The 14,073-nt window shown below is 37.5% G+C and overlaps 1 protein-coding gene across 13 annotated transcripts in view; it reads right to left on the reverse strand.

The window, feature by feature from the left end:
- Positions 1-820: 820 nt before the first annotated feature.
- Positions 821-14,073, reverse strand: part of UCHL5 (ubiquitin C-terminal hydrolase L5) — a 39,207-nt gene continuing 25,954 nt past the window's right edge. For 4 of the 13 annotated variants that reach the window (XR_016219480.1, XM_089312019.1, XM_089312021.1 and 1 more), the window contains 4 exons: positions 11,871-11,973; positions 10,679-10,789; positions 7,964-8,062; positions 821-2,980 (listed from right to left, as the gene is read on the reverse strand). Coding sequence is in view for 6 of the 13 variants with exons in the window: in XM_089312019.1 (XP_089168145.1) it covers positions 2,936-2,980; positions 7,964-8,062; positions 10,679-10,789; positions 11,871-11,973 (358 nt within the window). In the remaining 7 variants the exon portion in view is untranslated. Of the gene's footprint in view, positions 2,981-7,222; positions 7,373-7,963; positions 8,063-10,678; positions 10,793-11,870; positions 11,974-14,073 lie in introns of all 13 variants that reach the window. The other 9 variants (XR_016219479.1, XM_089312017.1, XM_089312020.1 and 6 more) reach the window with 3 other exon arrangements.

The raw sequence follows: 14,073 nt of genomic DNA on the forward strand, positions 1-14,073 counted from the left end.
AGTAAAAACTGAGTATTATCAAGTTTAAAATAAAAATAATGCTATACCACATTAATCTAATTCATAGTGTGCAAGAGGCATACAAGACTAACACATAGAAATGTGCACACACAAAGGGAAAAAGGAAACTGAATACACTGAACATGGCCATGGCCAGCCCTTTGGGAGAAGTATGTAGAATGGAAATTTTACTTCTGCTTATCTGTTTTATCTAAACTTTTCTTTGGGGGGGGTGGTGGTGGTAAATATCCTTTTTCTTTTTTCCAAACAGAACAAAATCTTCCCACAGGAAAAAAAGAATATCTAGTGTATCTTAAAATGCTATAGGCAAGTAGGAGGATTAACTAAAGGTATCAATCTGCATGGAACACCAAAACACACATAGAAGTATGTATCTTGGTCCTAAATAGGGGAGCAAATCCCCATGGTCATGATCCCAGAACAAATATTTGTCTTTTCTAGTGGCACAGTCCAGCTGACTGCTCTCTGCTAGGAAAAGGGCAGCTATCTTGGGAACTAAACATATGAGGTGAGACTAGCCAGTGCCGCAGCTGTCCTGTTTGTAACAGCACAAGGACATCCCTTAGAACCAGCCATTGTAAAAGGCATAAAGCAGAACGGCAGGGCCTCCACCCACCCAATCACGGAGATTTCAGAAAATAAAGGGCCAAAGTAAATGAGCAAAAGAAACTTTCTTTAAAATATCCCTTTAAAATGGTCTGCCTATGTATTTCTGGACTGTTCTTTATTCCTATATTTTCTCTATCCCTCAGCTTCCCATCTTAGTCTCAAACCAGCAATATATAGGACCCAGACAAGATCAAGTCATATTTCTTTATTCACAGGCAGAAATAATCATTAAGTGTAACAATGCATTTGCAATCATCAAAGCAGCAGCAAATAAACCATTCTAAAGCTATGGAAATTCCTATCAGGAAATTTTAGTAGAATTAGATTAATAACCAAAAATGTCTGTATCTATAAATACAGTAGTTTTATAAAGTTATTTTTTAAACGCTATTTGATACTAGTTACTCTTATTAACAGTGTCTTTCAGTGACAAACCCTAATCTTGGATCTTTTATGAGTATTGCTTTCTGTGACCTAAGAAACCTTGGGCTATCTCCAGTCACAAATATACCCACCTATGCATTCTGCTGAAAAGCAATATACTTTTTAGCGGTATCCTTAGGTCTATGAAGCACCTAAAATTAACTTTTGTGAGGTAGGGGGTCATAGTTCATTGTTTTCCATGTGGATATTCAGCTCTTCTATTCTGGCTACATTTTTCAAAAGAGTTTCCTTCCCTGTTGGATTCCTTTGCTACCTTTGTTGAAATTCAAGTGATCACATAAATGTGAATCTGTTTTAGGCTCTCTTTTGTACTTCGCTCATTTGTTGATCCTTACGTCAGCATCATGCCATATTGATTACTGGGTACTACTTACTATAATAACCCTTACATTGTTTTACAAAATTTAAGCCTCAATAAAAGAGATTATACAAATTAAACTGAAATAAATTAATGGGATCAACATGAGCCTAAAATAGGCCTTAGGAAATTGTTTTTAAAAATTGTATCACAGCTTTGAAACACTCCATAATTACTACTGTATCAAGACCAAAATATATTTACCCACAAATAACTGAAAACCTACACATTACTCTTTAGTATCAATTTAAATTCTGTGTGAAAAAATATTTTGCTTATTTTTCTATTCAGTTTACCACCAATTTTCCTTCATTAGTTTAAGTCATTTAATACACAATTAGTAAGCTTAAAAATAATCTTCAAAAACTCATGTGTTGAAGCTAAAAGATGGGCACACAGTTTTCCCTAATAAAATAAATTATGTCAAATTTATTTTACAATAAATAATAAAATGTTTTAAAAGTCATGAATCAGCTTCAAATACGTGCTTGGTAAAGAAAAAGGTAGATTTCCTTATAAAAACTTTTATAAAATTTCCTTTAAAGTTTACCTTGGAAAAGATCAGGAACAAGAATATAGTACAGCATTACTTTGTAAGAAAAAAAAGCAACTCTTAAAAGCAATTAAAAAAATCCACTGTGAAGCAAATTGTACATGGCTCTAGAAAAGTGTCGGGTATACTAATTTTGTTCAAATTGGCACAGAAGGATTCCCCCACTGCCGTCACTTCTTCAAAGCAGGTAGCCTGAATTGTCAACCATTTTCAATAGACACAGCTTAACAACTTAAAAAAAAAGGTTGACAAACTGCAAGTAACACCAAAACATTTTAAGATTTACAATTTATTCTTAACCTGAAGCATAGTACTCAGACATTCCCAGGACAACTCTACAATACGTAAATGATTAACCCCAAACACCTGAAGTGTCTGCAAAAATTGTGATGAAAATTGTACTTTTGCTCACTTCAAATTATCAGCCTTAAAAATCATACTTTTTCAAATAATTGATATAGGAGATACAATTTGTTTTAACATCCTCAAAACACTCATATATCAAAGATAAAAATGCTGATTTTTTTTTCCCACTAATGATAACAGGACATTCAGTTTAGTTGGGATCTGCAATTTATAAATTGTAACTATGCAACTGAATACAAAGATCAGAAAATTGTAAGTACAACAGTTGCAGATAAAGAATACCATTTGTGCACTTTGTAAGTTACTTATGGTATGATACATATCTAGCAGTTCTCAGTTCCAATGTCAAATAATGGAATTTGGGCAAGCACTCTTATTACCACTTTATTTAATATGCATTACATGCACATGATGCAGCTAGGGAAGAAGTTTATGAGTCCATGCACTAAAGACAAGACAGACTGGCACTACTGCCAAACGTGCACTGAATCAATGAGGATGTTGCTCAAAGTTCGGTATACTTAATGGTTTCCATGAACATCAGTGGAAGAAGCAGAAACGTGAACACAGTCAAACAATCTTCTTCATTTGGTTTCCTGAGCTTTCTTTGCATTCTGTTTTTCTTTTGCCTAAAAATGAAAGATAGTGTGTTACAAAATCTTAAAAGTCTGTTTTAGACTATATTAAAATAAAGAGTGCCTAAGAGGGCATTCTTAAGTTAAAAGGCCTATGTGGGGAGCAACCCGGACTAGACTGAGTTACTGGAATTAAGACTTATTCTATGCATCTGCTCTCCCACAATATGGCGCTGGGAGAGGAGAAAACAGCTTCTACGCAGCTGCTTCCAGTTCAACCAATAAGCAGCAGGACCTGCTCCTGATTGGAGGAGAGCAGCGTACTCGGCGTGTGGGTAGCAGAGTTGGGATTGGTGGAAGAGGACTATAAGGGAGGAGAGAGACAGCATGCACCAGGAACATCTAACGGGAACATCTGAGGAACACCTGAGCAGCCCCTGAGAGAGCCGGCCGGCAGTGTGCCACTCCCCCGCGGAAGTGGGGAAAGTGGCAGGGGGAACCGCCCTTCCACGGAGGTGGAAGGGACGGTAGCCAACCCGGGAAGGACCAGCAGCAAACCCGGGGAGGGCCGAGCAGAAAAGAACAGCGCAGGGTCCTGTGTCGTTCCTCCAGGAAGAGGGGGAGCGACAGCCTAAAACCCAATGTTTACAAGATTTCTAGAGCATTATATTTTCACTTGAGACTCACCACAAACTATTCCTGGACAGTTACACAGTTACTGTGCCCCTAATCAGAAATCATTAAAGTTGATTTGTAGTTCTTATTTTTAATTGAAATACAGTATTATAATAGCAATAATTTTAAAGCTCATTCCATAAGGTCAAATTCATTTATGGGTATTCCAAAACAAAACACATACACATTTGCCCATTTCTTATTCCAATTGAGTGTAAGTTTCTACATGTATCAATACCAGAGTTTAACATAACAATGTGTGAGTTTAACATGTCACTAAAGGACTATGTAACTGTGGGATCAGTAAACCTTACTTAAATGACCTAAAAATGTTTTCCCACATTTCATTTGGTCCTCATGACAATTATTCAGCTTGAGCACAGTAATTCTAGTTTATTCTTCTGTCAGTGAAGAAGCCAAAGCTCAAGGCTAACATACAGAGAAACCTCCACAAAGGTTAAATTACATGCGCTACAGCACTGCTTCTCAGTATGCATACCAATGACCTGGGCAATCTGCTAAAACAAAGAATCATTTAGGTCTCAGGTTCAGCTTTTTTTTTTTTTTTTTTTTTAAGGTATTCAAGAGGCAGAAAAGAGAGAGAGATGCAGAAAGAGACAAAGACAGAACTCGAATTCACTGGTTCATTCCCCAAATGCCTGCAATGATGAGCCCCAGCTGGAGCTGGGCTGCTTAAACCAGAACTCAATCCAGGTGATCTCACGTGGACTGCATGACCTCAGTTACTTGAGCCATCATCACTACCTCCCAGGGTCTGCATTTAGCAGGAAGCTGAAGTCAGGAGCCAGAGCCTGGAGTGGAACCCAGGCAGGCTCCTATTACAGGTGTTTTTGTTACATAAGGGTTATATATATGTATCACTTAAGAACTGCTTAGGAAGTAACCTAAAAATACAGTTACAAAGGTTCTTGTACCATACACCAAATGTGTTTCTTAAATTACAAAACAAAGCTAGCCGGGTTAAGATTCCATTTATGAAACTTCTACATACTTTGACATAATTATTTTAAGATTTTTAATCTTTTTTGAAATCATTGTCTCTCCTTGCCATAAAAAAATGACAGACTAAGTTGCTTATGCAGCATCCAAAGCAACTTCAAACACTGCATCGAGGTTCCACTTTTTTTATTAGCCTCTGAAATGGAAAGATGTTAGCTCAAGTACTGTTATGTAATTACAGTTTGTGGCGATTCTGTTACTCCAAACCCAAATCCCGGACACAGGTTTGGTTAACATCTCTGCTCGGAGCAGCCACATCTTCCTCGTTTGCTTCCTTCTACTGCTTTCACACGCTGTTCTCTTATCTAACCTTGACACCCCCCCCCAGTCCTTTGCAAAAGCATTCCAATTTAATGATCCATTTCTGAATTCTACAGGTAATTATTTAATAGTGATATGAGAAAAATTATCATTATTCAAGCCTTTATACTATATGGAATTATAAAATTTAATCTTAATCTGTTCTGTCAGTTTTTTAGCTGCTTTATTTTTTAACATTTGTATTTATCAGTAAAAATGATACTTCAATATGGCATAATGATTTTTTTTTCCAAAGGAAGGAAACTAAAAACATATTTGTACTAAGGCAGCTGGTATTAGTACAAATTAGCATTTAATTTCAATCACAGATGTAAAATGCTGTGGATATGAAATTTTAAGTGTCCATCAAGCTGCTTAAGAGCTGTCCTGTACTCTCAGACTTCACTCTGGCACTTACCAGAATGACAATACTCAGCACAGTAACCAAACTGCATATCTATTCCTTTGCCAAATTTCACCATAAGTTGCTTAGAAGAATGTGTATTAGCCGTGTATGTATCCCCAAGCCTTAACAGCTGGAATGTACTTGCAGCTAAGACATTTCAAGAACTGCAATCAAGTGAAGAGTCTGAACTCCCCTCAGAACCCAGGAGAGTAACAGATACTCATACAGACAAGGAACAAGTGCATCTCAATTTTACCTATTTAATATTATTAATAAAAGAACAACTTAGAGAAAGAGGTAAACGTATAAGGTCATAAGTACCCTCCTCAAACCCAAGTGCAAATTCAAGGACAGACTAAGGCAGCGTTCCACCATTATGTATTCACATACTGCCACCTTGTGTCCAAAATAATATGAACCAATGAATCAGCGTCTTGACACACAGCTGAAAAGCTGCTGCTCTCCAATGTTCTCAGAAAAGCTATAGAGATGCACTGTAACCAAAAATCAAACCAATGCAGGCATTGTGGTATAGCAGGTAAGGCTGCTGCCTGCAGTGCTGGCATTCCATGTGGGTGCCAGTTCATGTCTCAGCTGCTAAACTTCCCGTCCAGCTCCCTGCTAAAGGCCTGGGAGAACCAGGAGCGGATGGCCCAAATGCTTGGGCCCCTGCCACCCACATGGGAGAACTAGGAGGAGTTTCCTGGCTCCTTGCGTTGACCTGGCCCAGCCATGGCCATTGCAGTCATCTGGTAGTGGGCCAGCAGATGGAAAATACCTCTCTTTCTCCCTCTCTCTTTCAAATAAATAAATCCCTCTTTCAAATAAATAAATATTAAACAAACAAACAAAAAACTAGGAAGGCATAAGAACAATTATAAAGGAAAATTTATACATTTTAAATCTGCCAAGCTGGCACTGTGGTACAGAGGCTGTCACTGTCTCAACACTGACTTCCCATGTGGTCGCCAGTTCAAGTCCTGGCTGCTCCACTTCTGATCCCGCTCCCTACTAATGTGTCTGGGAAAGCAGCAGACAGCCCAGTCTTTCGTCCCCTGCACCCATGTGGGAGACCTTGAAGAAGCTCCTGGCTCCTGGCTTTGGTCTGGCCCTACCCTGGCCATTGTGGCCATTTGGTGAGAAAATCAGCATATGGAAGATTTCTCTCTGTCTCTTCTGTCTCTCCCTCTTTATAGCTCTGCCTTTCAAGTAAATAAATCTTTTTTAAAAAATCTGTGGATCCATAACAACATTCATCAATAAATAAAATTTAGTATGTCATATGACTTAGCACATTACATACAAGGGTACATCTAAAACTTCAAGGAAAATGGAAAGTTTATTTTGGTGAAAATTTTATTTAAATCCATGTGTACAGGGGTCTTCAAAAAGTTCATGGCAAATGCATACTATGAAAAAAATTATGCCTGGATTCAAAAAATATTTTTGCACCAAAATAAACTTATCTGTTAGTTCTATTTTTTTCATAATCTTTCAGAACTCCCCTCATATTGCTATTTTGTTTAACATTTTTAAAATAGAAGAATTTCATAAGGTTTCATACAGAGAACACCATATCTGAGCACTCTACTAACCAAGACATTTTGGGAAACAGTGTCTCTAACTGTAACTAAAATTTTAAGAAAATCAGTTTCCCATTTTGAAATTCCCTAAGATGCATAAATAGAAAACCTCTGTGGAAAAGAGATTTAGCAGTCTTCTGTGATAATTTTTGCATTTAACACTAGAAGTTGGGTCACATTTTTCAGGTAATAAGACACAAAAATTTTATTAGCTCATATCTCATATTATTTTAAATTTATAATATGAAACAGCTGGGTTGAAATGTATCTTTGCTTTGTAAATTTTAAAATTAGGAAGAAAAATATACCTACCATGTAGTCTGGTCTTTAAATTAATGGTCCAAAATTTTATTTGCCTAGTAGTGTCTTCTCAAAGTGTTTCTCAAAATGTGGTACACAGACCAGTTGCATTAGAATCACTTGGGGGACTTATTAAAGATTCCTTCCCCTATATCAGAATATCTAGGGAAGGGCCAGGTAACATGTATTTTAAAGAGTATTCAGCATTGGTTACTTTCAGAAACACTGATTTACAGAATAAACTTAGAAATACTTTTAAGTCATTTCATTTATTCAACAGATATTTTACTGTCTGACACTGAAAAAAAAAATAAAAAATTTTCACTAACTTAAGCTAGTTTACCCTCAGCAGAAATGATACTTAGGAATAAGAAAAGTTATCTTAGTCCAGCCTACTTTTCTTCTCTTTCATCAATGTCCATTCCAGTTCTAACTTTCATGGTACCAATTCAAATTTTGCTAAGTGGATAAAAACATTTCAAATACTAACATAAAAATTAGTTTTGCCTAAAGAAAGGGTAGTGTTTTAAAATTTAATACAGCACAATCTAAATTCTTGCCTCTAAGAATTCTGAAAAGTAAAAAAAATTTCCAAAAAGTCAGGCAATCATTTTTATTTTACAGTAATTATGTAATTAATTCTCATATAATATAAAAGGGCAAAAATTTTTAAAAAAGTATGTTATCTCTACTCATGCCAAAAAATGTATTTTATATTTTTGGAAAATTTAAATCGTATTAAGATATACTTACCTTTTCTACTAGTGGTATTAATTGTTGGTGTTCTGCTAAGGTCTTTAACAATTCCATAATAAAAGGCAGATAATTATGCTTTCTTCTGATATTTTCAATCTGAAAATAGAGCAATATTAAATATCGACTATTTTTTGGTACTTAACGTTTTGCGTCCAACTTAAAATCCTCCACTCTCATAGAAAAAATATTATAAGTAATGAAATTTTGTTCTCAGTGAGAATAAAAATCAATACCATGAACATGTGTAAAGCTTCTTGAGTACGGCTTCTTAGCCTTGGCTTAACAAGTAATAGAGGCTTTGCAAAGTCCAACCACAGATTACTTACAAAAACACCATAAAAGCAAACTTAAGAAGGACTAGGTGATGAACATAGGAAGGTCTATGTGATTAATGCTCTTGCTATTATACCTACACAAATAATCAGACCAAGTCTAATGAGACGAGCTTTATGTTGTGATCAAGAGCTATCTTTCTTCAGGATTACTTGTTATCAAGAAGGGACAGACTGAATGGAAAAGTCTGTGCTTCAGTGGAAAACTATGTGCTATCGAGAGAACACCCCTCCAAGTTAATGTGCTTTCTAGCCCTTCATTGCCATTGAGCAGGTATATAAGGGGTCTTTTAAAAACTCAGGGAAAGTGCATATTATGAAAAACTGCATGGCCGGCGCCGCGGCTCAACAGCCTAATCCTCCACCTGCGGCGCTGGCACCCCGGGTTCTAGTCTCGGTCGCTCCTCTTCCAGTCCTGCTCTCTGCTGTGGTCCGGGAATACAGTGGAGGATGGCCAAGTGCTTGGGCCCTGCACCCACATGGGAGACCAGGAGAAGCACCTGGCTCCTGCCATCGGATCAGTGCGGTATGCCGGCCACAGCGGCCATTGTGGGGTGAACCAATGGCAAAGGAAGACCTTTCTCTCTGTCTCTCTCTCTCACTGTCCACTCTGCCTGTCAAAAAAAAAAAAAAAAAAAAAAAAAAAAGAAAGAAAGAAAAGAAAAACTGCATATGGACTTCAAAATTTCTTTACACAATAATCTTTTAATTTCATTTTCTATGAATTTTTTGAAGTACCCTAATATAAATGACATAATTTGGTTCTTTTCTTAGTATGTGCAGTGGAAACTGTTAAAGCTGTCATCTCTTACTTTCCTGTTCACCTTGAAACTGGCCCTTTCCTTTTCCTGCCTGGAATACTCTGAAACCTGCCACCCCTGCCAATTCCACCTGAAAAAAATCCTCCTAGTTCAAGGCCATCTCCTTATTTAACAAAAATTCGCTGGCTGTTCAGCATGATGCAGAGCACTATGCTGACACTGGGGAGCCACCAAAAATGGCAGGCCTGCCTTCAGCTGAGCTTCACCAAAGACCTAGAACCCTGTTAGGCCACACCAAAATCAAAGTCCCTCCCCTCCACTCCCGTCTGTAAAAATAATACAGGTCAGATTGCAGGTGTAGGAGAATGACACTGTTAAAATTAACTCTGCTTTCTGTATTTGGATCCAAGTTATATAAACGTTTGACATAATTATACAAAATTAAGTAAGAATTTACCAAAAAGTCACCCTAAAAAACTTGAAATCAAAACAAAAAGAAATAAAATTTCAAGTGAACTAAAGGATAGTAAGTTAACTTAATGTCCAAAATGGGATATATCCTAAGGAATAAAAAAGACTAAGGAAAAAACTTTTCTATTGTTATTAACAGTATTATTCTGAATGTTTTATATATGTACATATACATACACATTATGGGGCATTGAACAACTCTTGGAAAACGTGCATTACCTCCTAATGCCATTTTGTCACAAACATTTTGAAGCCTTCACACACATAGCCATCATATATTTATATGATGTATATCATACACACATAAAATGAATAAGTAATTAATGTTAGCTTATGAGAAAAGAAGCAAATTCTTAACTTTTCAAGCATAAAGTCCTTTGACTCCCAAATAAGTGGTTGTGCATGGCTTAACATTAAGTACACATTCTGAGAAATTTGTCTTTGGGCATTACGTCAATGTTCACATACCACGGTGCACTTCTATAAACCCAGATGGTGTAGCCTACTGCACACCCATGCTACATGCAGTCTACTGCTGACTGAAATGTCATTATGTAGTAAATAACTATTAATAGGAATTCACATGGTATTTTCTCTTTAAAATTAAAACAAGAAACAAACAAAAATTATTTTCAGCTCTGAAAAGACTTAGTACCAATGACCACAAGAAAGCACTGAGCTTTTAGAACCAGACTATGAATTCCATTCTCCCTTTTCCACCACAAGACCCTAGGGATTTTTGAAAACATTATTGATCTCAAGTCCGAAGCAGAAAATGCATAAGGGGAGCCTGAAACATTTTGTTAGAAAACAAGGAATCTGTCAAAGACTAGGGTTGTTAGGTCACAAGGACTTAGGTGATAGGCTAAAGTAGCTCCCGATGGCTAATGAGGATAATTTGAGCATAAATAAGAAAATAACTCCAGTGAACTGAAGCAGCAAGTAGGTTAAAAATCTGTTCATAATTTTTTTTAAAAAGTAAAAAAGGTAGAAATCTCATTATTTAACTTTACAGAGTACCAGTGACTCAATGCATGATTCAACACTGGTTAATGAGGGGAGAGAAAGCAAACACTGAACATACCTTCACCTCAAAGTACCCTGCTCTGTGACTGCAATGTTAAAACAAAGTAGTTTTAAAAACATACCTTGTATCTTTTTAATTTCTGTACTTCTTCTTCAATAAGCATCTGGTTTTTGGCAACTTCTGATTGAATAGCACTTAACATATTACTACCCTGATCTGTATCCATGGGTTCCTCCTTAGGGGAAAGAAAAAGAAATGGCATACCCTAACGATCGAGGCTAGAGTACAGAATATCTTGAAATGATAAACAGAATATGATTATTTTGAATTTCTACTCTTAATACTAGTAACAGAACATCAGCCTAAAAACAGTAATATTAAAGGATAAAAGCCTGTAACAGTACCTTCCATATTTCCAAGTTCTATATGATATATAATACATACTATATTGCCATACTCTCATACTAATGGCTATAAATTTGCTTAAATACACTCAAAAATGTGATCAAACATTATAAAAATGACTGTCTATTACTAATTCTCTTCTCCAATCGTATTTATTATAGTCGAGCATAAAGACCAATGAAGACTACATGTGACTCTAAATGTACCTAATTAACTCTGAGAACTATAATCTAATTTGCTTAATTATACATATAATGAAATAATATTGGCTGGCGCTGCAGCTCAATAGGCTAATCCTCTGTCTTGCGGCGCAGGCACACTGGGTTCTAGTCCCGGTCGGGGCGCCGGATTCTACCCTGGTTGCTCCTCTTCCAGGCCAGCTCTCTGCTGTGGCCAGGGAGTGCAGTGGAGGATGGCCCAAGTCCTTGGGCCCTGCACCTGCATGGGAGACCAGGAGGAAGCACCTGGCTCCTGGCTTCAGATCGGTGCAGCGCACCAGCCGTAGCAGCCACCTGGGGGGTGAACCAACGGAAAAAGGAAGACCTTTCTGTCTCTCTCTCTAACTCTGCCTGTCAAAAATAATAATAATAATTCTGAATACTTAATGTGGTCAATTGCTAACATTTATAGCATTTTTCATGTTAGTCATTTTCAGTGGTTTTTATATATTATTTCATTTAATCCTCATGACAACCTTATAAGGGAAACACTATTCTCCTCATGCTATATAAAGTAATTGAGAAATTCATATACCCATTAAATGACGAAGTCAGAAATTGAATCCAGGCCTCCTGATTCCAGAATTTATTCTAATCTCCACTCAGGATATAGATTAAATCTGTATGTACATATTTTCCCTCAGAAGATAATAAAGCAATAATTTTATACTTAAAAATATGGCCACAAACCTCTGCAAGTTGTCTTTGTAACTCTGCTATCTTCTGTTCATATATCATTTTTCTGTCAGACACAATGGCCATTAAGTTAAATCGAATTTCACCTTCACTGTACCTAGTAAAAAAAAGTTATTTTAAGGTTTATAATGAAACAAAAATTGTAAAAGCATTGTTATTAAACTAATTCATTATCTCTTTATTCTATGGGCAAAGAAAATTTATCAATTGACTAAGAGTACAATCGCAGCAAAAAAGAGCTAGATTTCACCAATCACAAATTTTTACAACTCTTTTAAAATTATGTTAGTGCCACCTGAAACGTTTGAAATAACAAATATTCTAAACAATTTACCTACCTTTATAAGAATTATGGCATTCATACATTTAATATATCACAATTAAACTAAGAGTTCATAAACAGAAAACTTTTACATGAGTGTTCTGAATGAAAAATCTGTGACTTGCTCCCTCCCTACCCAGGTAGTAATGAGGCACCTAGGCTGATGCCAAGAAAGGCCAGGTGGGACTAACAACATCTATTTGCATATCAAAGGACAGCAAGCCTAAACTGTCACCATCATCCAGTAACAAAGACTGCAGCTTCAGTTTTAGAGCAGCCCCAAGGCACTCCTACCCAGCCAGCCACAGCTGTATCAGTGGAAGCCCTGTGGGGAGCTGGAATCCCCACCTCAGTCCAGCAATAACAAGGAATTTAACCTCAGGTAGCAATGGAGGCCACCTATAGAATTTTGACTTCCACTCCCACCTGCCAGTAATGAGACAGTTGCCCCAATGTACTCTACCAGAGCAGTGCACATAAAAACCAGCTAAAACAAGTTTCAAATAAGATCCAAAGTCTTAGTATAAAATCCTCAAGATACTCAGGTTTTAACCAATAATCATTAGTCATACTAAAAACCCAAAAACCTCAACTTGATAGTCACATGACAAATATTATAATTATGACAACAATTTTAAAAGAGCCACTGTAAAAATCATTTGGCAAGCAACTGGAAACATGAAAAACTTAAAGTATCAGCAGGTAAACAAAGATATAAAGAACAAAATGAAATTTTCACAACTGATAAATACAACTTAAATAAACTCATTTGATGGTTCAAGAGCAGAGGGGACAAAGAATCAGTAAACTAGAATAGAGAATAATACAAATTATTCAATCTGAACAGAGGGAACAAGACATCAGACCAAAATAAAATTAATAGAGCCTCAGGGCCGGTGCTGTGGCATAGTGGGTAAAGCATCCCATGTGGGCACCAGCTGGCGTCCCAGCTAATCCACTTCTGATCCAGCTCTCTGCTATGGCCTGGGAAAGCAGAAGATGGCCCAAATCCTTGGGCGCCTGCAACTGCATGGCAGACCCAGAAGAAGCTCCTGGCTCCTGATCAGTGCAACTCCAGCTATTGTGGCCAATTGGGGAGTGAACCAGGGATGGAAGACCTCTGTCTCCGCCTCCCCTTCTCTGTTAGTGAAATGGTACAGTCTTATCTATGGCATGATCTACACCCTGACACCATCCTAGGCTCTAGCCCCCCCTGCCATTGCTGGAAGCCAAGTGGCCACATGGCCCAACCACTGGTGTCAGCCTCACCCCCATCCTAATGGGATTCACCGATCGTATTTCTCCGCCCACCCCCAGCTAAGTTTTAAAAGGACCTGTTCCAGAACACGTGGCCCTCTCTCTCTCTCTCTCTCCTGACCTCTCTTACACTCTCCTTCTCCCTCTTTTCCTTCTTCGCCCCTTCCCTCTGGTCTGTCGGGTTTCCCCCAATAAGCTCTTTCCCTTACTCCAGTGTTTAGTGTGTTTTGTGGCAGCCTTACACTCTCTCTCTGTGTAACTCTTTCGAAATAAATAAATAAATCTTTAATAAACCAACCAACCAACCAACCAACCCTGGGAAGAGAAAGCGAACAGGACATACAAAAATCCCTGCCTTTATTATAAAAAAATTAATAGAGACTCAAAGGCCTGTAAAATTAAACAAAAGAGCCAATATTCAAGTCCTTGGAGTCCAGGAAGGGTAGGAGAAATGACGAGGCTGACAAAGTATGGAGTTGGCACCATGAGACACTTCTGCTTACAAATGCCAGCCTCTCATACTGGAGTGCTTATTGGAATCCTAGCTGCTCCACTTGAGATCCAGCCTCCTGCTAATGTGCCTCAGAAGGAAGCGGGAGATGGCCCAAGTGCTTCAGT

The sequence above is a fragment of the Oryctolagus cuniculus genome, chromosome 13, assembly GCF_051225735.1.
Source record: "Oryctolagus cuniculus isolate XC-2025 breed Fujian yellow rabbit chromosome 13, ASM5122573v1, whole genome shotgun sequence".
In the NCBI taxonomy this organism is placed as follows: Eukaryota; Metazoa; Chordata; class Mammalia; order Lagomorpha; family Leporidae; genus Oryctolagus; species Oryctolagus cuniculus.